At 42.0% G+C, this 22,753-nt stretch overlaps 1 protein-coding gene across 2 annotated transcripts in view; it reads right to left on the bottom strand.

The window, feature by feature from the left end:
- Positions 1-22,753, bottom strand: part of kntc1 (kinetochore associated 1) — a 154,493-nt gene that overhangs the window by 35,619 nt on the left and 96,121 nt on the right. For both annotated transcript variants that reach the window (XM_068055050.1, XM_068055051.1), the window contains exons 42-47: positions 17,792-17,908; positions 15,279-15,388; positions 13,738-13,942; positions 10,427-10,516; positions 9,870-10,041; positions 2,359-2,417 (exon numbers count right to left, since the gene is read on the bottom strand). In XM_068055050.1, the coding sequence (XP_067911151.1) occupies positions 2,359-2,417; positions 9,870-10,041; positions 10,427-10,516; positions 13,738-13,942; positions 15,279-15,388; positions 17,792-17,908 (753 nt within the window). The remainder of the gene's footprint in view (positions 1-2,358; positions 2,418-9,869; positions 10,042-10,426; positions 10,517-13,737; positions 13,943-15,278; positions 15,389-17,791; positions 17,909-22,753) is intronic.

Here is a 22,753-nt window from a genome sequence, read left to right as displayed (position 1 = left end):
CTGATTATTTTCAGTACCTGTACATGAGATCTTAAAGATTAAGCCCTGTCTCTTTGGACCACCCACTGTTTCTAGATTTTCACTAGTTAGAAAGAACTCTGATCTATCCTTTATAGGTCCTAAGTGGATGACTTTACACTTGCCTATATCTTTTTGTAAACACTGCTTACAATGCTACTTATTTTTGTGCCACTGGTAAACTTAGATGTGTGGCTCTCTACCCTATCATTTAAACTGTTAATAAAAATAGTGAATAATTGAGACCCCAGCTCAGATACTTGTGGGACACCACAAGTCACATCCTGCCAATTTGCCAATTAGAATGTCTGCCCATTATCCCTACTCTGTCTCCTGATGCTCAGCCAATTTACTAACCAGGTCAATAATTTGCCTTCAATTCCTTGAGCTTCAACTTTAGCTAACAGTTTCTGATGAGATACTTTATCAAATTCCAGCTGGAAGTCTATGTAAATAATATCCATAGACTGTACCCAACCAGCCTGTGCTTGCAAAACTCAAAACACAGTGTCCAACATTAGATGTGATTCCGTAAATGGACAACATTTGCTAAATAATCCTCAGTGTGCTGACTTATGCTGACAATCAATTTAAGATTGTCAGTCGGGCTCGCATGTGTGTGTACTCAAAGCTACATATTTTGATACACAAGGCCCTGTTCTTTGCAGACAAAAAGAACATGTACACACATTGCACCTGTTACAGCTAAACAAAATGTGACAGCCATTTGCTGGTTAATTCCTCAGGGCAATGCCTTGACCAGTCAAGCTGCCTGGTTTAAATTTCAAACAAAGCTTGGCAGTTAACTGTCAGTCACCATAAAATGGTGCATTCTCCATGGCAATGCCTTTACCAGAGTCCACTTGCCAACCAATCAGCGCTCTCTTCTCATACAATATATACTAGTTGCTTTCCCTTACATTGGTATTCTTGTGAATTGTCCCAATGAGTGCAAGATGAAAAGCTTCGAAAAAATGTCTGTTTTCAGCAATTCCCTGGGTTTCCCTCTCACCTTTCTTATATAATGGAGTGACATAATTTCATAAATCAAGAGAATCTTGGAAGAGTATAGTTACGGCATCTGCTCACTACTTCCTTTAAAACCTTAAAATGGAAACAATTTGGTCCTGTGGATTTGCCACTCTTTAGTGCCATTATTTTCTTCATTACTCCTACTTTGCTTAAGTGAGGCTATTAACTAAATGTGGCTCATTAATCAGTATTAAATCTAATATGGCCTGCCCCCTTGTTGGTTCTCGGATATATTGCTGCAGCAAGCTGTCCTGAATGCACTCAAAACATTCATTACCTTTCTGACACAAGTAAGCCTGCTTATCCCTATGTATGAAAGCTTCATCCCTCATTAAAACCATTCTTGTCTTTCTTACATGCTTGTCTAATCTCTGCATTCTGTATTCAGTCACTTCACAACTGCTACCAGGGGTCCAATACACAACTCACACTACAGTCTTAAATAGTTTTCTATTTCTTAACTCTACCCAGAGTTTCCACTGCCTGCTTACCTCTCATTATATCCTCTTACCACTGAAGCAAATTCATCCTTAATCACAAAGGCTACTCTTCCCCCTCTACCTCTTTCCAATAGATTTTATAACCTGGTATATTCAGTTCCCAGTCCTGACCATCTTGCAGTCATATCTCAGTAATGGCCATCATGTACCCTGCAAGTAGATTTTGCGCTTGCAATTCATTCAATTTGTTCCTCATACACTGTACGTTTGTATAAAGAATATGTTTATTTGGGCCACACGCCCCAACTTGTCCTTCTGCTCTAATGCTTACTCAAACATTTCTTCTCTCTGCTAATTTAATTATTTTACATATTCTGGTTTTCCCTTCACCCGCAATGCTTAAAATACAATTTCTGACTGATATTCTACGCTCTTCCCTTTTGTTTTTTCAGAATTATTTCTATTATCCTTTCCACCTGAGCCTTGTAACCATCATTTACCAGTTTAAAGTCACTGTGACAACCCTATTCATCCTTTCTGCTGGAATCATGGTCCCAGACAGGTTCAGGAGGAGCTTGCCCCAACAGCACAGTTCCTTCCTGTCCCAGTATTGGTGCTAGTGTCTTATGAAATGTTGGTTGATATAGTGGGACAAGATCTGTATACCGAACATTGCTTTTAGGGAGACTACAAAGAAAGTAATTGATTTAGCAGGGTGGTCAGGTTGTGAGTTATTACAATATTTAAAATGAAATTGTGTTATTTCAATTTCCTCCTATAACCTCACAATTCTGCTCCTACCAACAATTACTTTGGAAGCAACTTTCTAACTTTGTTACTACTGTATATCAGTATACATCAAACTCACCTTCATCAGCTTAGATATCAAAAGCAATGTAGCAAAAGTCTCTTCACTGAGTTCTGCGGCTGCAAAAAGATCAAAGATTCAAGTTTCTAATTTCATAAGTCTAATGAACAACAAATATTGAAATTTAGTAAAATCACTTAAAATTGTAGAAACTGTCTCAATGGCTAACAAGACAGAATGCTTATAGATACAGCACATCAGATATATATTAATGTCATGGACTTGGAGGCAAAATTTCAGTTTGCTAATGGCACAAAACATGGAGATACAGTTAACACTGAAAAGAATGATAGCAGACTTCAGGAAGACATAGATAGGTACAGTATGTCAGGCAAGCCCCCCCACCTATCAAGAATGAGGAAAATTAATTTTGCCACATGAACATTGATTTTAAACTATTGATGGTGAAGAAAGAACTTGCTTTAAAAAACAATTGGAGACTTTGGCTGGAGAGAGACATTAGCATATCAACAGACAAGTACTTCAAAAGGACAAAGGAGCTATTCCCTGCTCCAATTTAATCCACAATGGACTTTTGATTACCAGATGTTGAAGCATTCCAGGTTAACTACTAAGATGACCGAATACACAAAAAGATGTGGTCAAGCCAGTTTAGTCACATGACTGACTGTTGGAGTTTTTTGAATTTGAACTTTCAACAGGGAATTTGAACTCAGAAAGCTGTTTTCTCCTGCACTGAGAAGACCTCTCTCCTGTCTGCTCTCATCTCGCTCTCACCAGCTTCGGAAACGACTGAAGACATATGAACACCAAGAGAGAAAAGTCTCCTTCAGTGAACCAGGTTTAAGAAGACTACTGGGCCCCAACAAAAAGTAAGAGCCGTCGACAATCAAAGACTCTACGGCGAGCTGGAAACACAGAAACAGTAACAAGGAACTCCCTTTAGAGACTGCCTCAAGCCTCTCCATTTTATTTTTCTTCTGTTTTTTTCTGTCCCTGTTTGCATGTGTGTATCGCGTGTGCATGCTAGCGTGGGTGCGTCGTATATCTGTAGGCGTTAACCGTATTAGAGTTTAAGTTTAAGGTTTAATAAGTTTAAAGTAGAAAGAGTGAAATTTAAGGAAACCTTGTCTGCTCATTTCTTTGTCTTACAATTGGAAAGCTGTAAACAAGGATTCACAAAGGGGGAACTCAAAACACAGCATGATTAAAAAATAAAACCCTGTTACAATAAGACCAGGTGAAGACAGCAAAAGACCCCTATACACCTTTCTCACCTGATCGTAACAAGTAGCATAGTGGTTGTTACTGGATTAGCAATCCAAAGGCCTGGATTAATGACCTGGAGACACGAGTTCAAACCCCAAATGCAGTTAACTAAATAAACATAGAACTTTAAAAAAATGTTATCATCAGTAATGGTGACCATGAAGCTAGCGGATTGCTGTAAAAATCCATTATATGCGACTCCAGACCCACAGCAATGTAGTTCACTCTTAACTGCCCTCTGAAATGGCCTAGCAAGCCATTCAGTTGTACCAAACCGTTATGCTTGCATAGGTTCAAAAAGGTGGCTCACCAGCACCTTCTCAAGGGCAATTAGGGATGGCAATAAATGCTGACATTGCCAGCAATGCCTCCATCCCAAGGATGAATAAAAGATAGTGAAATGGGTAAACACACGACAGATGAAATTTAACGCAGTGCAGTGTGAACTGATGCATTTTGGAAGGAAGAATGAGGAGAGATGCAATATAACTAAATGGTAACTAAATTTTAAAGGAAGTACAGGAACAGAGATTTAGCGGTTCACATACACAAATCTTTGAAGATGACAGGATAAGTTAATAAGACTGTTAAAAGTATATGGGATTCTGGGCTTTGTAATAGAGACAGAATACAAAAGCAAGAAAGTTATTGTAAACATTTATAAATCAGTGGTTAGCTTCAGCTAGAGCATTGTGTCCATACGAACGTATGAATTAGGACCAGAAGTAGGCTATTCAGCCCCTCTAGCCTGCTTTGCCATTCAATAAAATCATGGCTGATCTTTTGTGTTTCGAATTCCACACTCCCATCTACCCCGGATAACCTTTGATTCCCTTGCCTAAGAAGAATCTGTCTACCTCCGCCTGAAAAATATTCAATGACCCCATCTCCACCACCTTCTGAGGCAGAATTCCAAAGTCGCACAACCCTCTGAGAGAAAAGATTTCTCCTCATCTCTGTCCTAAAAGGGCGACCCCTAATTTTCAAACAATGTCCCCTAATTCTGGACTCACCCACAAGAGGAAACAACCTTTCCACATCCACCTTGTCAAGACCGTTCAGGATCTTATAAACTTCAATCAAATCTCCCCTCACTCTTCTAAACTCCAGTGACAACAAGCCCAGTCTGTCCAACCTTCCCTCATAAGACAACCGGCTCATTCCAGGTATCAATCCAGTAAACCTCGAACTGCCTCCAATGCATTTACATCCTTCCTTAAATAAGGAGACCAAAACTGCACACAGTATTCCCGATGTGGTCTCACCAATGCCCTGAATAACTGAAGCATAACATCCTTATCTGTATTTTCAATTCCTCTCATAACAAAGGATAGAATTCTGTACCTGCATGTAACTGTTTGTGACTCATGCACTAGAACACCTAGATCCCTTTGCACCTTGGAATTCTGTAGTAATACTCTGCTTTTGTGCTCTTCCTGCCAAAGTGAACAACTTCACATTTTCCCACATTATACTCCATCTGCCAGATTTTGGACCACTGACTCAACCTATCTATATTGGTCGGCAACCTCCTTATGTCCTCTTCACAACATACTTTCCTACCTACCTTTGTGCCATCTGTAAATTTAGCTACCATGCCATTGCTCCCCTCATTTAAGCCCTTGATATAAACTGTAAAAAGTTGAAGCCTCAGCACAAACCCCTGCGGGACTCCACTCGTCACATCCTGCAATCAGAAAAGGACCCATTTATGCATACTGTTTTCTGCCAGCCAATCTTCTGCCCAGGCTAATAGGTTACTCTCTACACCATGAGCTCCTACTTTGCGCAATAACCTATTATGAGGCACCTTGTCAAATACTTTCTGGAAATCCAAGTAGAGTACATCAACAGGCTCCCCTTTATCCACAGTGCATATTACTACTTCAAAAAACTCCAAAAAATTGGTTAAACATGATTTCCTTTTCACAAGACCATGCTGACTACTCCTGATTACCTTGAATTTTTCAAAGTGCCCAGCTATTGCCTCCTTAATGATCGATTCTAACACCTTCCCCATGACAGACGTCAAGCTAACGGGCCTATAGTTTCCTGCCTCCCCCCTTTTTGAAAAGAAGGTTATACTTGCTACTATCCAGTCTGATGGAACCTTTCCAGCATCTAGGGAATTTTGAAAAACTGACACCAACACATTTACTACCTCATTAGCCACCTCTTTTAAGACCCGAGGATGAAGCCCATCAGGACCCGGGGACTTGTCAGCCCACAACTCCATCAGTTCATTCAGCACCACTTCCCTGGTGATTGTAATTTCACCAAGTTCCTCTCCTCCTTCCACCTCCTGATTTACAGCTATTACTGGAATGTTTTTGTATCCTCTATAGTGAAGACAGAAGCAAATTATTTGTTCAATTTATCTGCCATTTCCTTATTATCTATTAACTCACGATTCTCACTCTCTGCAGGACCAACACTCACTTTACTTACTCTTTTCCTTTTTAAATACCTGTAGAAACTCTTGCTATCCGTTTTTACATTTCTAGCTAACTTCCTCTCATACTCTATTTTCTTTCTCCTGATTAACCTTTTAGTCATTCTCTGCCGTTCTTTATATTCTGATCAATCATCTGACCTGCCACTCATCTTTGCGCAATTATATGCTTTTTCCTTAAGTTTGAAGCTTATCTAACTTCTTGAGTTAACCACGGATGGTGGGTAGAATTTTTCTTTATAGTAGGAATAGACTTATCCTGAGTATTCTGAAATATCCCCTTAAATGTCTGCCACTGCTTCTCTATTGATCTATCTCCTAGCCTAGTAACCTATTTCACTTCAGCTAGCTCAGATTTCATGCCCACTTAGTGCCCTTATTTAAGTTTAAAATACTGCTCTTCTCTCTTTCAAACTGAATGTAAAATTCAATCATACTGTGATCGTTGCTACCTAGAGGTGCCTTTACTCTGAGGTCATTAATTAATCCTGTCAAATTACACAATACCAAGTCTAATATAACCTGCTCTGTGGTTGGTTCCAGAACATGCTGCTCTAAGAAACTATCTCAAAAGCATTCTATCAACTCCTCATCCAGGCTACTATTGCCAATCTGATTTTTCCAATTTATATGTAGATTAAAATCACCAATGATTATTACCATCCCTTTATCACAAGCACCCAATATTTCTTCTTGTATACTTCGTCCTACATTGTGGTTGCTGCTAGGGGGTCTGTAGACCACTCCCACTAGTGACTTCTTTCCCCTAGCATTCCTCATCTCCACCCAAACCGATTCTACATCCTGATCTCCTGAACCAAGGTTATCTCTAACTATTGCACCAATGCCATCCTTGATTAATAGTGCTACCCCTCCATCTTTACCTAACTTCCTATTCTTCTCCAATTCTGGGCAACACACTTTAGGAAGGACATCAAGGCCTTGAAGGGAGATTTACTAAAATGGTACCAGGGATGAGGGTCTTCCATTCCAAGGAGAGCCTAGAGAAGCTGGATTATTCTCCTTCGAGCAGCCACGGCAGATTTAATAGAGATGTTCAAAATTATGACGGGCTTTGTTAGAGTAGATAGGGAGAAACCGTTTCCATCAAAAGGAGGGTGGATAATTAGGGGACACAATTAAGGTAATTGACAAAAGAATCAGAATAGAAATTAGTATTTCTTAATTAAATAAAAGACAGTTAGTAGACATTATCCGAGTACACTGCCTGGAAGATTATGGGGATAGAGCAAGCAGAATCAATTGGATCACTCTTTCAAAAAAAGCTTGACTATCTAGCATCTTTAATGTAATAAAACTTTCCAAGGCACTTCACAGCAGCAACATAAAGCAAAACATGATACTGAGCAACATAACAGGATATTAGGGCAGATGTCCAAAAGCTTGGTTAAAGAGATAGGTTTTAAGAAGTGTCTTAAAAGAGGAAAGCGAGGTAGAGAGGCGGAGAGGTTTAAGAAGGGAACTCCAGAGTTTGGGGCCTAGGCAACTGAAGGCACAGTCTCCAACAGTGGAGGATCAGCAATGCTCAAGAGGCCAGAATTAGCTAAGTGCAGATACTGCAGAGGGTTGTTGGGCTGGAAGAGATTACAGAGATGGGGAGGGGTGAGGCCATGGAAGGATTTGAAAAAAATGAGAATTTTAAAATCGAGGTGCTACTTAATCGGGAGTCAATGTAGGTCAGCAAGCACAGGGGCGATGGGTGAATGAGACATGGTGCGGGGACACAGGCAGCAGAGTTTTGGATCACCTCAATTTTACGGAGGGTGAAATGTGTGAGGCTTGTGAGGAGTGCTTTGGAATAGTCAAGTTTAGAGGTAACAAAGGCATGAAAAAGAGGGTTTCAGCAGCAGATGAGCTGAGGCAGGTGGAGTCAGGTGATGGTACAGACAGCTGGCATAGACACAATGGGCTGAAAGGCTTCCTTTTGTACTGAGATTCCATGAAATCCGATCAATCATATTTTCTGAAGCTCCTTAGTGTGAAATAGCTCAACTTTAATTGCGTATATAAATAGGATAGATACTCTGTATTCAGAAATGTGAATTTTGTTTTGAAGTAAAAATACCCTCCTCTGAAATTCAGTTATAATTAGAAAGTTCTCAAGCCTTGCTGTGCAGTACTCAACACTTGCCACTTGATGGAGCTGTGCAGAAATTAATATACAACACTATCTACACTGGTTCGCTTAAATGAAATTAATGAAAGAAAAACATAGCTAGTCTTCATCAGGAATTCTGCATTCAAAACACCTTGGTTCAGGTTTGGTGACCCACAAAAAAATAAGCTCTGACCCGTCGATGTATAAGCAAAATATTTAAAGCAATACAGGGATTTATATGTAAATCGCTCATTGCTCTTATTCATCTCAAAATTTGCTGCCGACATCAAACTTGGAGGTGTGGCAAACAGTGAGGATGTTATAAACAGTCTTTAAAAGGACATAGATAGGCTAGCAGAATGGGCAGAGAGGTGGCAGATGGAATTTAATACTGACAAGTGGGAAGTGATGCATTTTGGCAAAAGGAATAGGGAGAGGCAATATATACTTAATGGCACAGTTCTAAAGAGTGTGCAGGGATAGAGGGACTTCGGGGTGCATGTGCATCGATCTTTGAAGGTGGCAGGACATATTGAGTGAGTGGTTAGTAAAACATATGGGTTCTTGGGCTTCATAAATAGAGACATCGAGTATAAAAGCAGGGAAGTTATGCTGAACCTATATAAAGCTCTGGTTAAGCGCCAGTTCTGGTCACCATACTACAGGAAGAATATGAGGGTCCTTGAGAGGGTGCAGAGGAGATTTACTAGAATGGTTCCAGGGATGGAGGATTTTAGTTACAGGGTTAGATCTCCTTAGAACAAACAGAGATTGAGGGAAGACTTGATAGAGGTGTTCAAGATTAGGACAGGCTTAGATAAGTTAGACACAGAAAAGCTGTTCCCATTAACAAACGGTACAAGTACCAGGTGACAATGATTGAAAGTTTTGGGCAAAAGATGTAGGGGGAATATGAGGAAGAACTTTTTTATGCAGCGGGCAGTAATAACCTGGAACTCGCTGCCCACAAGGGTGGTGGAAGCGGAGATGATCAATGACTTTAAGAGGAAGTTGGACGGCCACCTGAGAAAAACAGACTTTCAGGGCTACCGGGACCGTGCCAAAGAGTGTGGCTGACTGCGTAGCTCTGCAGAGAGCCAGCACGAACTCAATGGGCTGAATGGCCTTCTTCTGTGCTGTTAATGACTCTGAATATTCGCGCAATCTGAAGTTGTGTTTGACATGCCTAGTGCTGCCACAACTGACACTTTACTCATTCTCCACACATCATTTTAGCAAACATTCTTGAATAAAAATTTGCTGTGCTTATTGAAGAGGAATGCTGCAATAAATTGGCACTATGTTGTGCTGTCCATAAAGTGCAACCTGCCCTTTACATACAGTAGTTGTGATCCTTTTATTAGTGGTTTACATGCAGATGTTTATCCTCCTTTTACCTCCTTCCACTTTAAAATAAACCACAATATGACCTATCTGTAAATTATGTACAATGTAAACTCACTTATTTTTAAAATATAAAAAAATCACTGATTACCATTAGTATGCTTTCAAACACCACACCCCCACCCCAACCCATACACTTTTGACTTTACTGACATCAAAAAAAAAGACATCAAATACAAATTTTTATTTAACCGCAAATCTCTTGTTGCATTGCTATTACTTGTGAGTTAATGGAGGTTATATTTTTAAAAATTGATGGCTCTGCACACCATTTAACAAGCTCAAGTTCCAAATTTAAAAACTTACATATTATATTCCAAAACCTTTGAGTGGTTTCAAAGAACAGTAGGTGGAATGGCAATCTGCTCTCAGCCATCGGTGAAAGGTCAATTGAATGTTTCTGGAGATATTGAAGTTCCAAGTTCCCAGGTGGTGATATTCGTTTGTAGGAGTACAAATGTTGCAAAAGACTTAAAGCCTATTAAAACAAAATTTGGTTTAACATAAAACTTTTATTCATTAAATGTAAGTATATATTTGGAGCAACATTGTGGTAGCTAATTTCTTGGACTGGTGAGAGGCTCAAGCAATTCCAGTCTTCCTGGCCCAACAATATACTTCTATATACAAGTAAATTTACTCAAAATGTCAGGAGTAACTTCACTACAATAATAACTTTGAACAACTCAAAAAGTGTCAAGGTGTTTTTTTATTAAATCAAAAATTATCTCCATACATATCCCATGCCCCAAAACTTTTGTTCACCCTTTAAAAGTTCACTTGAAAACCCTCACTCTTCTCCTAAAAGCCCAATTTAAACACAGCTGGCAACCATTTTTATCCTCCAGATCCATTGTTCCTACCTGATCCAAGTTATAATTCATAGTGGTTTCATTTGCCAATCTTATAATCTTTAGGGCACTTTCAATGATTTCATAGTTATATGGATCCATCTTAAAATTAAGGGAAAAAGCATATTTTAGTATTCAACTAAATATATCATAAATTATTCACTTTTAAAAACATAAAGCAGGGTTAGATCCTACGAAGAGTTTGGCCTTACACGGTGGTCGGAAAAATACAACCCCTTACTTAAAACCTCTGAAGATGGTGACCTAAATGGAGAAACCATCACCAGCAAGTTTCACAGATAACATGATTTGTCTCAACTTATCCTCAGCTACTCATATCTCTCAACTAGTTTTCAGCAGAAGCATTGGAGAGCTGGGCTGCGCAAAGACGCATCATGTTTCAATGCCTAACTTTAGGCCACAGTTACAATACAGTGTACAGTTTGGGCATTCCATCACAGAAAGAACATTAAAAAGTTAGAGAACGCACAGCGTACATTTATCAGGATGATGCCTGGGATGGAAAATTGTAGTTCTGAGGACAGACTTGAGATACTAGGACTATTTCCACAGAATCAGAGAAAGCCAGAGGAAGTTCAAGAGAAGCTTTTAAGAATTATGAAGGAATTTCATAAGTTGAACAAGGAATTACTATTTCCTTTGGATGGGGAGTTAATGATGGGAGGATGTGTGTTGGCAGTGTTGTTAAGGAAGTGATGAATTTAAAGCTGGCACCAAGAGGGACAGCGAAGAAGTCGAGAGAAATATCTTGACCAATGAGTTGTTGGAACATTAACGCTTTGCCGCTGGGAGTGATTGAGGCAGAGACCATTGCATTTTCTATGGGAAAAGTGAATAAATATTTGAAGCTGGGGAAGATACAGGGCTATGGGAAGAGAGTAAAGAGCTAGCACACACATAATGGACAAAATCGTCTTTTTCGGTACTGTTATAACTGAGGTGGGAGGAGCGCACTGTCTTTTCTAGTTCCACTTTTCCACAGATCACAACATATATTTAAATGTTTACCCAGTTACCAATACGGTTATCCCAAAATAAAATACACCAACCAGGTTTCTTTGATAAACAACAAAATTATCAGTTTATTATAAAACAAAACTTAATCAGTACCGAAGCATTAACACAGATTGAAATATGAAAGTAGCCGTTTACCTTAGCCCCTCATATACAGACACACACCTACCAGTTAACCGGAAAAAACAGATTTTCTTTTTAGAGCTCTGCTACAAGAATACTTTGGCCAAATACTTACAAATTCTTGCAGGAAAAATAAGGAGAGGATATGGAAAGATGTCAGTTGTCTTTTTGTTCGTTTGGCGTCCCAAATACGCATAGACAGCTGTCACTGGGATCTTTCTCTGGAGCAATTTGTTCAGGCGGCGTCGAGGATTTATCCGGCAGGTTTTTCGAACATCTCAGGAGAAATGTGGCAACAGGGGTTTCAAGCAGGCCTTTCGGGACTAATGTAGCATCAATAACTCTATTTCTTACACGCGCTTCGAAGAGCTTCTCAAAGATATGGGAAAACTGGCAGGCTTTTCAGAGATGGAACAGGCTGAGCTGGGGTTTTGTCCTTCAGGTTGATTTATAAAACTCCAACTGACTGTCCAAAGTGAAACCAAAAACAATCTCAAGAGTCAAGCCACCTGACCCCTATAAATCTTGACCTGTCACTTCTATGTAAACATCTCCCACAGTCACAGAATCGTTACAGCGCAGGAGGCCATCTGGCGCATCGTGTCCTCACCGGCTCTCTGAAAGAGCAACTTCCTCAGTTCCATTCCCCTGCCTTCTCCCTGGAACCATGCACATACTGCCTTTTCACTTAAGTCAAATATTTCCTCCAAGTCAAAAAACTCCTGCTGGGTATTTATCTGAAGACAGGTGACTTCCAGTACATGTTGTTTGCAAACCAAGTCCAAAAGACCTTACGATGACCTCTTTTTTGAAAAAAAAACACAAAGTCCAGCATCTATGGAATCCTTTTTTCAGTTTTAAACCACAAGTCCTCAACATTTAACAAATATTGGAAGTACTTTCATAACACTGTAAAGCTCTATGGTTCCACGGTAAAATTGAAACCTTGAACAAGAAAAGAGCCAATCAAGAGGCGTGCATGTGTCAGGGAAATGTTTAACGATAAGGGAACCAGAGGATCTCCTCTTGGAGTATTCTTTAAATCTTCTGAGCAGAATTTTATTGTGCCCTTGGAGACGGGGAGAGGGCAAGCAAAATGGCAGAGGGCACCATTCACAATGCCCCCTGCCATTTTGTTCAGTGCTGGGAGGCCAGCCGTCCCACCCCGCCTCCACCTCAATTTTGTGGAGGACAGAGGGGCTAAAAGTCTGCTTGGGTCTGCAAAAAAAAAAAAAACTAGAACCGAGCCCGACAGAACCACATCCGACCCAAGCCCAACTCGGCCCGAGTCCTTCCATGTTTTCCTGCGCCCGACCCGACCATCAGTTAACTTACCTTCCGTTTTTCACTTTGTTGCTGATCTGCACAAGCTTAAAATAACTGTAACAAAACCACCTTCATAGTCCAAAAATTAAATTAACATTGGAGCCACTTACCTGTGATAGAGTGCGTCCAACCCGGTCCGACCCGAGCCTGAATGCCGGACCTGGAAGTGCAACCCACCCGACCCGAACCCGACACGTCGTCAGGTCCTGTCGAGTTCGGGTAGCAGGCCTTTAGGAGGGGCTCGCCGCTGCGGGGAGATTCTGCTAGGTAATGCCTGGCGGCCTCCTTTGGGGGCAATCCAGGGCCCCCGGGAGGCACCACCACCCCCCACCACAGCAATCGGCACCCTACCACCCCACCCCTTTGCTGTGGCCTACCTGAATAGCCTCTGTGATTCTCAGCCCACTCACCCTTCCCAGGGTCTTCTCTCTCCTTGATGCTGCAGGGCCTCCAGCAGTCGCCACTGCTTCCAGTGGTGCTGCTGGTACTGCAGAGCTGCTGGCCTTCCGATTGGCTGACAGCTCCTGAGGCGGGAGCTCGCTTCTTAAAGAACGGCGGGGACACCATGGAATGGCTTTGGGGTCTGACGAAGGGCTGAGGCATGGTCTCCCGCTCGTCTTCCAGCCTGCCGCTGGGACCCCTATCTTCAGAATAAAATGCAGATTATTGGTAGAAACAAGGGCCATAATTATCAAATATATCTCAAAAATATGCTATACAGTAAAATTCATCCAGTATGCCATTCCTGCTGAATCATCTACCAGACATTTTTTCAATTACTGCTTTAAAAGTAAGGCATAAATGCTAGACTAAATTAGTTTAAAAATTGAGTTTATTACCTTGTGTAAAGTACCACTCAAACTAATCACCAGGTCCGTTTTACTTTTTAATATAGGCAAGACTTCAGTAGCTCTTTCCAAAAGTTCAGCATGAGATTGCTTTATGAGACCAGGCTCTCCTTCACCACGATGGCCATTTATACCTCGCAGAAGCAATGTCTCTACATACATCTGTAGTGCAACATCACTGTTCAGTCCAAAAGCACTGAAAGAAAAGCATTAGGGAATTCAACAGAACCAAGTTTCAAACTAAGTAGCCATACAGTTTGGGTAATATCTAAAAGATGAGTAATAAAGACTTCCAAGTATGCCTAGCATTAAACACAACTACTAGCAATAAATAGTCGTTTGGTAGTGCAGAACTTGAGTATTGCTTACCAATGTAAGGAAAACAACAAATATAGACCTTATGAGAAGAGAGTGTTGATTGGTTGGCAAGTGAACTCTGATTGGTGGAGGTGTTGCCATGGAGAATGCACCAGTTTACGGTGACTGACAGTTAACTGCCAAGCTTTGTTTGAAATTTAAAACAGGCAACTTGACTCTGATGGGTCAAGGCATTGCCCTGAGAAATGAACCAGTAAATGGCTGTCGCGTATTTTGTTTAGCTGAAACAGGCGCAATGTTGTACATAAAATAAAAGCAAAATACTGCGGATGCTGGAAATCTGAAACAAAAACAAGAAATGCCGGAAATACCCAGCAGGTCTGGCAGCATCTGTGGAAAGAGAAGCAGAGTTAACGTTTCGGGTCAGTGACCCTTCTTCGGGTTTCGAAGAAGGGTCACTGACCCGAAATGTTAACTCTGCTTCTCTTTCCACAGATGCTGCCAGACCTGCTGGGTATTTCCAGCATTTCTTGTTTTTGTTTGCAATGTTGTACATGTTCCTTCTGCCTGCAAAGAACAGGGCCCTGTGTATTAATATATATAGCTTCCAGTATGCGCAATGTTTTCCCTTACATTGGTAATCTTGCGGATTGTCCTGATGAGTGCAAGACGAAAAGCTTTGGAAACAAGTCTCTACTAGCAATAAATTGATTAATTTATGCACAATAATGCATAATGCAGTTTCATTCCAACATAGTGGTTAGCACTGCAGTCTCACAGCTCCAGCGACCAGGTTCAATTCTGGGTACTGCCTGTGTGGAGTTTGCAAGTTCTCCCTGTGTCTGCGTGGGTTTTCGCCGGGTGCTCCGGTTTCCTCCCACCACAAAAGACTTTCAGGTTGATAGGTAAATTGGCCATTATAAATTGCCCCTAGTATAGGTAGGTGGTAGGAGAATATAGGGACAGGTGGGGATGTGGTAGGAATATGGGATTAGTGTAGGATTAGTATAAATGGGTGGTTGATGGTCGGCACAGACTCGGTGGGCCGAAGGGCCTGTTTCAGTGCTGTATCTCTAAATATAAATAAATAAAATAAAAATAAAAAATAGTTGAACTACTAGTTAAAGGAATCATAGAAATTCTAATTTCCAGGTTAACCTGATTTCTTTATTGTTTTGATTTGTATTTTGAACTGCTTAGTGAATCTTTGTTACCTGCAATACTGCATTATTAGTTCGGAGTTCACATTCGGATTTTGCACCAAAATAAGGACACATTCCTTTTTCTTTGCTGGATTCTCTCTAAACGTTGACTGGAATGAGATCTAGAAAGACCAATTAAGCAATAAACCACCAAAAAAAAACATTTGCAGGAGGCTGAGGAAGTAACTGAAAACTTGATAAGTGTGACGAACTGCTTGTGTATTTAAATACCAACTCCATTGCATGATCAGTGAAGAGTGAAACAGCTTAAATGTAGAGGCAGAGCCCAACATGAAGGAGGCAGTCCAGCTACACTTCACTTGTCAGGTTATTCAGCAGAAGTTTAGCATTCATAAGAAGTGGAAACTGTTTTCTGCTGTCACTAAACTTGCATTGTAATTTTTTCTTTTGCATTTTAATTTGTTCCTGGGATATGGGCAACACTGGCAAGGCTAGGCTTCATTTATTGACGATCCCTAGTTTCTCCAAGGTGATAGTGATGGGTCATTGGGTCATTTCCTTGAACTGCTGCAGTTCTTCTGCAGTACCCCAAGGGTGTTAGGTCTGGAATTCCAGGATTTTGATACAGCAATGATAATATGCGCAATTTAGGGTGGTGTTTGATTTGGGGGAGAAATTTGGAGGTGATGGTAGGCAGGAAAGGTTGCGCTATTGGAAGCGACCTTAGTGAGTTGCTGCTGTGTGTGAGAAAAAGTGCTCCCTGATTTCACCCCTGAATGGCCTAACTCTAATTTTAAGATTGTGCCTCCTTGTTCTGGATTCCCTGAAGTTCTGTATCTACCATGTCAAATCTCTTATCATTTTAAAGACTGCAATTTGATCACCCCTCAATCTTCTAAATTTGTTCTAATTTTAACCTTTTAAGCTCAGATATCATTATGGTGAATCTGTACTGTACTCACTGCCAGAGATGTTTTGCTCAAAACTGAAATACTCCAGATTGCGACTGAACAAGGCTCTGTACAACTGAAGCGTCAGTTGGTTACTATGTATTTCAGCCCCTTTAAAAGACCAACATTCTATTCGTTTTTTTGATCATTCTTTGTATTTGTGCACTAGCTTTTAGTGATTTGTCTACACGGACACCTAAATTTCTGTGCTCCTCCACAGCTCAAGTCTCTCACCATTAACAAATTATTCTGATTTGTCTTTCCTGCATCCAACTCACTTTTCCACACTGAAGTACATTTACCAGTTTTGTCAACTCACTTAATCTGTCTCTGTCCATTTGTAAATCCCACTTCCAGCTGCACTGTTTACTGTGCCTCCTAATTTAGTATAATCTGCAAGCATAGGATGCAACTCTATTCCTTTATCCAAATCATTAATGTATATGGTGAAGAGTTGAGGCCCCAGTACAGGTCCACCATTCATCAAATCATGACAATCAGAAAACATTCCCTTAGGAAGTAGGAGTCTCTCCATCTCCTACTTCCCAGACAATTAGCAACCCATGTGCACTTTTTTTGCAAATAATCTCCCATAGAGAATCTTATCATAATCCTTTTGGAAGTCCAGAGACAACTTTCATTGGCATTCCATTCATCATGGTGGTGACATCCTCAAAAATTTCAACTAGATTAGATAGACATGACCTACTCTTCACAAATCCATGCAGACTCGATGATCAGCTCATATTTGTCCAAATGCTCAGCCACTATCTCTGATGACTCCAGTAAGTTCCCCACATCTGATGTTAAACTGATGACTATGTTTCTCTCTCCCTCAAATAATGGAGCAATATTTACAATTTTTGGATGTCGGACAAGCAGGCTAACAACAAAGAGAAAAGGGACGGGGGTTGAGATGTGTGGTAGAGAGGTAGAACTGGGTGTTTCCAAATCCATGCGGAATCTGTTGTCAAGCCTTTTGAAGGTGTTGCCGGGGGCAGCATGTAGACGAGGAATAGGAAGGGTCCCAGGTCAATGCAGTGTGCCCCATTTGGAGGCAGAGGGCTTGATTTTTACCTGTCAGTTCCATGTGGTTGACTACATCATACTATAATGTACAGCCATGCTACTTCATACGCTCAAATGTTGGCTAATTCATTGACTTGTACTTACTAGCACAAATCACTAAGCCATTGAAACAATTCAACAATTTTATGCATGCAAGTTGAACTGGACATGAGGTGTAGCAAATGGAAAGATGAGTTTTGAACAAAAGGAAAATTGTTCTTTTGAAATCTGCGCTCTGAATAATTCCATCAATAGGTAATCACACAAAAGGGGTCTCTAATGTTAATAAATGCAGACAGTTAATGTGAGGATCACTTGGAAAGTTTACAACAACTTGCATTTATATAGCATCTCTTACGGAGTAAGATGTTCCAAGACACTTCACAGAAGCGTTATCAGACAAAATTTGACACTGAGCCACGTAATGACGTATTAGGACAAGTGAAACATCTTAAAGGAGTTTAGTACCAAGTTCATGGCCTTCATTATTTGATTTAAAATTTCATCAGTTCCAATGTTAAAAAATGTTTTACTGAAGTTACTTACACCAAGTTTACTGAGCTTCAGATCCCACTCCGTGTCAACAATCAAGGAACTGAACTTCTGTTTTAGTTGTTCTTCGTGAAGCAAATCAGCCAGTTGAGCACCAACAATAGCAACTGCCTGAAATAGCAAGACTTAGAACTATTGAAAAGTAAAACAGAACTGCTGAACCAATGTACTGCTCCTTCTGTAATGATTGAAAAAGGGAATTATTTTTATTACAGACATACCAAACTTGTCTTAATAATAACTAAGATATTTTGGTGCTAACAAGCATAGGTCCAGAAATATTACCAAATTTTAAACCAAGTTATTTAGCAATATTCAAAATGGTGTATGGTCTTAAGATTCCAAAAAGGTACCGTGCCTATAGGTAGTGTGTAAATGTAACATTAAAAGACTAATTGATTACAATAGGGCAGCACTGAATGGTATGCAACAGCCTTCTACTCAATCCTCAAGCTATAGGTGTTCCTCTCAGGAGAAAGATCACAGTGGCATTGAGCCCAAGATATGTGTAAGCAAGCACAACAAATTTATTAGGGATTAAAGCAAGCAAAGTATATGCCATTTACACTTGGACAGTGTTATGAAAGTGCTTCCATTTGTAAAGATTTTTCTTGAGTACTCGTGTTTGAAAATTGTGGAGATGGATTCATTTGGGACTGAAGAGATTCCATAGATGCTGGATGTTGTTTTTTTTTATAAAGGTTCACTAGAAGGACTTTGGGACTTGGTTTAGAAACAGACTTACTGGAAGTCACATGTCTTCAGCTAAGTAAACAACAGGAGCCTTGGTGACTATGGGGAGTTGTTTACGGAGAAGTGAGTACCAAGATTTATGGTGGTCAACAGTTGGTTTCGATTTGGATTGTTTTGAGTCTGCTGGGGGGTCAGCCTGCTAAGAAAGAAACTACCAGCTCATCCTTTTTCCACCTCTCTGAGAATTGAGTGCGATAGCTGAAACCACTGATGCCACATTTCTCCTGAAAAGCCTGCCAGACTAATGCTCAACATCGCCTGAATAGAACTGCTCGTAATTGGGACGGCAGAATAAAGGGCCAATTGATATCATTCCATATCTTCTCCTTTTCCTTCAAGAATTAACTAGTATTTGGCCAAAGTTTTTTTGTTGTCTTTTTTGTAAAGAGATCTTAGTTTTAGTTTTTAGTTTTAGATATACAGCACTGAAACAGGCCCTTCGGCCCACCGAGTCTGTGCCAACGATCAACCACCCATTTATACTAATCCTACACTAATCCCATATTCCTACCACATTCCCACCTGTCCCTATATTTCCCTACCACCTACCTATACTAGTGGCAATTTATAATGGCCAATTTACCTACCAACCTGCAAGTCTTTTGGCTTGTGGGAGGAAACCGGAGCACCCGGAGGAAACCCGCGCAGACACAGGGAGAACGTGCAAACTCCACACAGGCAGTACCCAGAATTAAACCCGGGTCGCTGGAGCTGTGAGGCTGCGGTGCTAACCACTGCGCCACTGTGCAGATCTCTGCAGAGAAAACTTTTTTTTAAACTAGTGTGTGTGTACAGCTAATTTAGAAAGGGAACTTACATATTTCAATATGTGTGTTAATGCTTTGCATCTTTACTGACTAAGTTTTGGTTGAATAATAAATTAATAATTCTCTTGTTTATTAAAGAAACCTGGTTCATGGATGTCATTCAGAAATAAAAATAGAGTATATAATTGGCCGTATCGGTACCTGGGTAAACATTTAAATACATGTTGTGACCCATGGAGAAGTGGAACTAGAAAGAGACAGTGCACTCCTCTCACCTCAGTCGTAACAACAGGAAAGCTGTTATTAGACGTTAGGGGGAGGCGGTGGCGTAGTGGTATTGTCACTGGACTAGTAACCCAGAGACCCAGACATTGCTCTGGGGACAAAAACAAGAAATGCTGGATTCACTCAGCAGGTCTGGCAGCATCTGTGGAAAGAGAAGCAGAGTTAACGTTTCGGGTCAGTGACCCTTCTTCGGAACTGACAAATATTAGAAAAGTCACAGATTATAAACAAGTGAGGTGGGGGTTGGGCAAGAGATAACAAAGGAGAAGGTGCAGATTGGACCAGGCCACATAGCTGACCAAAAGGTCACGGAGCAAAGGCAAACAATATGTTAATGGTGTGTTGAAAGACAAAGCATTAGTACAGATTAGGTGTGAATATACTGAATAAGGAACATCAGCAAGTGCAAACCTGAAGAAAAACAACCTGAAAAAAACAGTGGGTAAGCAAACTGAACAAACTAAGATGAAATGAAATAAATGCAAAAAAAGATTGTAAAAAATGTAAAAAGGAAGAAAAAATAACTAAAAATGACTAAAAATGAAAGTAAAGTGGGGGGCTGTCATGCTCTGAAATTATTGAACTCAATGTTCAGTCCGGCAGGCTGTAGTGTGCCTAATCGGTAGATGAGATGCTGTTCCTCGAGCTTGCGTTGATGTTCACTGGAACACTGCAGCAATCCCAGGACAGAGATGTGAGCATGAGAGCAAGGGGGAGTGTTGAAATGGCAAGCAACCGGAAGCTCAGGGTCCTGCTTGCGGACTGAGCGGAGATGTTCCGCAAAGCGGTCACCCAGTCTGCGCTTGGTCTCCCCAATGTAGAGGAGACCACACTGTGAGCAGCGAATACAGTATACTACATTGAAAGAAGTACAAGTAAATCGCTGCTTCACCTGAAAGGAGTGTTTGGGGCCTGGGATAGTGAGGAGAGAGGAGGTAAATGGGCAGGTATTACACCTCCTGCGATTGCAAGGGAAGGTGCCCTGGGACGGGGACGAGGTGGTGGGGGTAATGGAGGAGTGGACCAGGGTGTCGCGGAGGGAACGATCCCTTCGGAATGCTGACAGGGGAAGGGAGGGGAAGATGCGACTGGTAGTGGCATCACGCTGGAGGTGGCGAAAATGGCGGAGGATGATCCTTTGGATATGGAGGCTGGTGGGATGAAAAGTGAGGACAAGGGGAACCCTGTCACGGTTCTGGGAGGGAGGGGAAGGGGTGAGGGTAGAGGTGCGGGGAATGGGTCGGACACGGTTGAGGGCCCTGTCAACCACAGTGGGGGGAAATCCTCGGTTGAGGAAAAAGGAGGTCATATCAGAAGCACCGTCATGGAAGGTAGCATCATCAGAGCAGATGCGTCGGAGACGGAGAAACTGGGAGAATGGAATGGAGTCCTTACAGGAGGTAGGGTGTGAAGAAGTGTAGTCGAGGTAGCTGTGGGAGTCAGTGGGCTTATAATGGATATTGGTAGACAACCTATCCCCAGAGATGGAGACAGAGAAGTCGAGGAAGGGAAGGGAAGTGTCAGAGATGGACCATGTAAAGGTGAGAGAAGGGTGGAAATTGGAAGCAAAGTTGATAAAGTTTTCTAGTTCGGGGCGGGAGCAGGAAACGGCACCGATACAGTCATCAATGTACCGGAAAAAGAGTTGGGGGAGGGGGCCTGAGTAGGACTGGAACAAAGAATGCTCGACATATCCCACAAAAAGACAGGCATAACTAGGACCCATGCGGGTACCCATAGCGACACCTTTTACTTGAAGGAAATGCATGGAGTTGAAGGAGAAGTTGTTCAATGTGAGAACAAGTTCAGCCAGGCGGAGGAGGGTGTTGGTGGATGGGGACTGGTTGGGCCTCTGTTCCAGGAAGAAGCGGAGAGCCCTCAAACCATCCTGGTGGGGGATGGAGGTGTAGAGCGATTGGACGTCCATAGTGAAGAGGAGGCGGTTGGGACCAGGAAACTGGAAATTGTCAAAATGACGTAGGGCGTCAGAAGAGTCACGGATGTAGGTGGGAAGAGACTGGACCAGCGGAGAAAAGATAGAGTCTAGATAGGAAGAAATAAGTTCAGTTGGGCAGGAGCAGGCTGACACAATGGGTCTGCCGGGACAGTCCCGTTTGTGGATTTTGGGAAGGAGGTAGAAGCGGGCTGTCCGGGGTTGCGGGACTATGAGGTTGGAAGCTGTAGAGGGAAGATCTCCAGAGGAGATGAGGTCAGTGACAGTCCTTTGGACGGTGGCTTGATGTTCGGTGGTGGGGTCATGGTCCAGAGGGAGGTAGGAAGAGGTGTCTGTGAGTTGGCGTTGAGCTTCTGCAAGGTAGAGGTCGGTACGCCATACAACAACAGCACCACCCTTGTCTGCAGGTTTGATGACCATGTCGGGGTTAGACCTGAGAGAACGGAGTGCCTGAAGTTCAGAGGGGGACAGGTTAGAGTGAGTGAGGGGGGCAGAGAAATTGAGACGACCAATGTCTCGCCGACAGTTTTCAATGAAGAGATCAAGAGCGGGTAAGAGGCCAGGGTGAGGGGTCCAGGTAGAGGGAGAATGCTGGAGGCGGGTGAATGGGTCTGCTGGTCGGGGGGAGGACTCCTGGTCGAAGAAGTGAGCCCGGAGGCGGAGGCGACGGAAGAAGAGCTCAACGTCATGCCGAGCGCGAAATTCATTGAGGTGGGGGCGTAAGGGGATAAAACTGAGACCTTTGCTGAGTACAGAACGCTCAGCATCAGAGAGGGGGAGGTCAGAGGGTATAGTGAATACACGGCAAGAGGTCAGATCAGAAGGGGTGGGGTCAGAGGGAAGTGAAGCGGAAGGAGGATCTGGAGGGGCATTAGTCCCCATCAGCTGCTGGAGCTTGCGTTCCTTAACACCTGAAAGGAAGAAAAAAAGTTTTTTGTTAATGCGTCGGATGAGACGTAAGATGAGATGAAACTGCGGAGTAGAACAGATTTGAGATAAGGTGAGACGGTGCTGCTGGAGAGAGAGGTCCAGTGTGTGCATATGGCGGCGCATAGCACTGAGTGTGGATCTCAGGATGCGGCGAGAGTAGCAGTCCGAGGAACGTTGTATTTCTCGGAGATACCTGTGATCCTGGGTGGTTTCAAAGCATGATGGGTGAAACTGCAGTTGGAATCCACGTGGAATCAGTCGGAGCCG

This window comes from Heterodontus francisci, chromosome 23 (assembly GCF_036365525.1).
Source record: "Heterodontus francisci isolate sHetFra1 chromosome 23, sHetFra1.hap1, whole genome shotgun sequence".
NCBI classification, from domain to species: domain Eukaryota; kingdom Metazoa; phylum Chordata; class Chondrichthyes; order Heterodontiformes; family Heterodontidae; genus Heterodontus; species Heterodontus francisci.
Note: the sequence above shows the minus strand (reverse complement) of the source record. Positions and strands in the feature narration are given on the sequence as shown.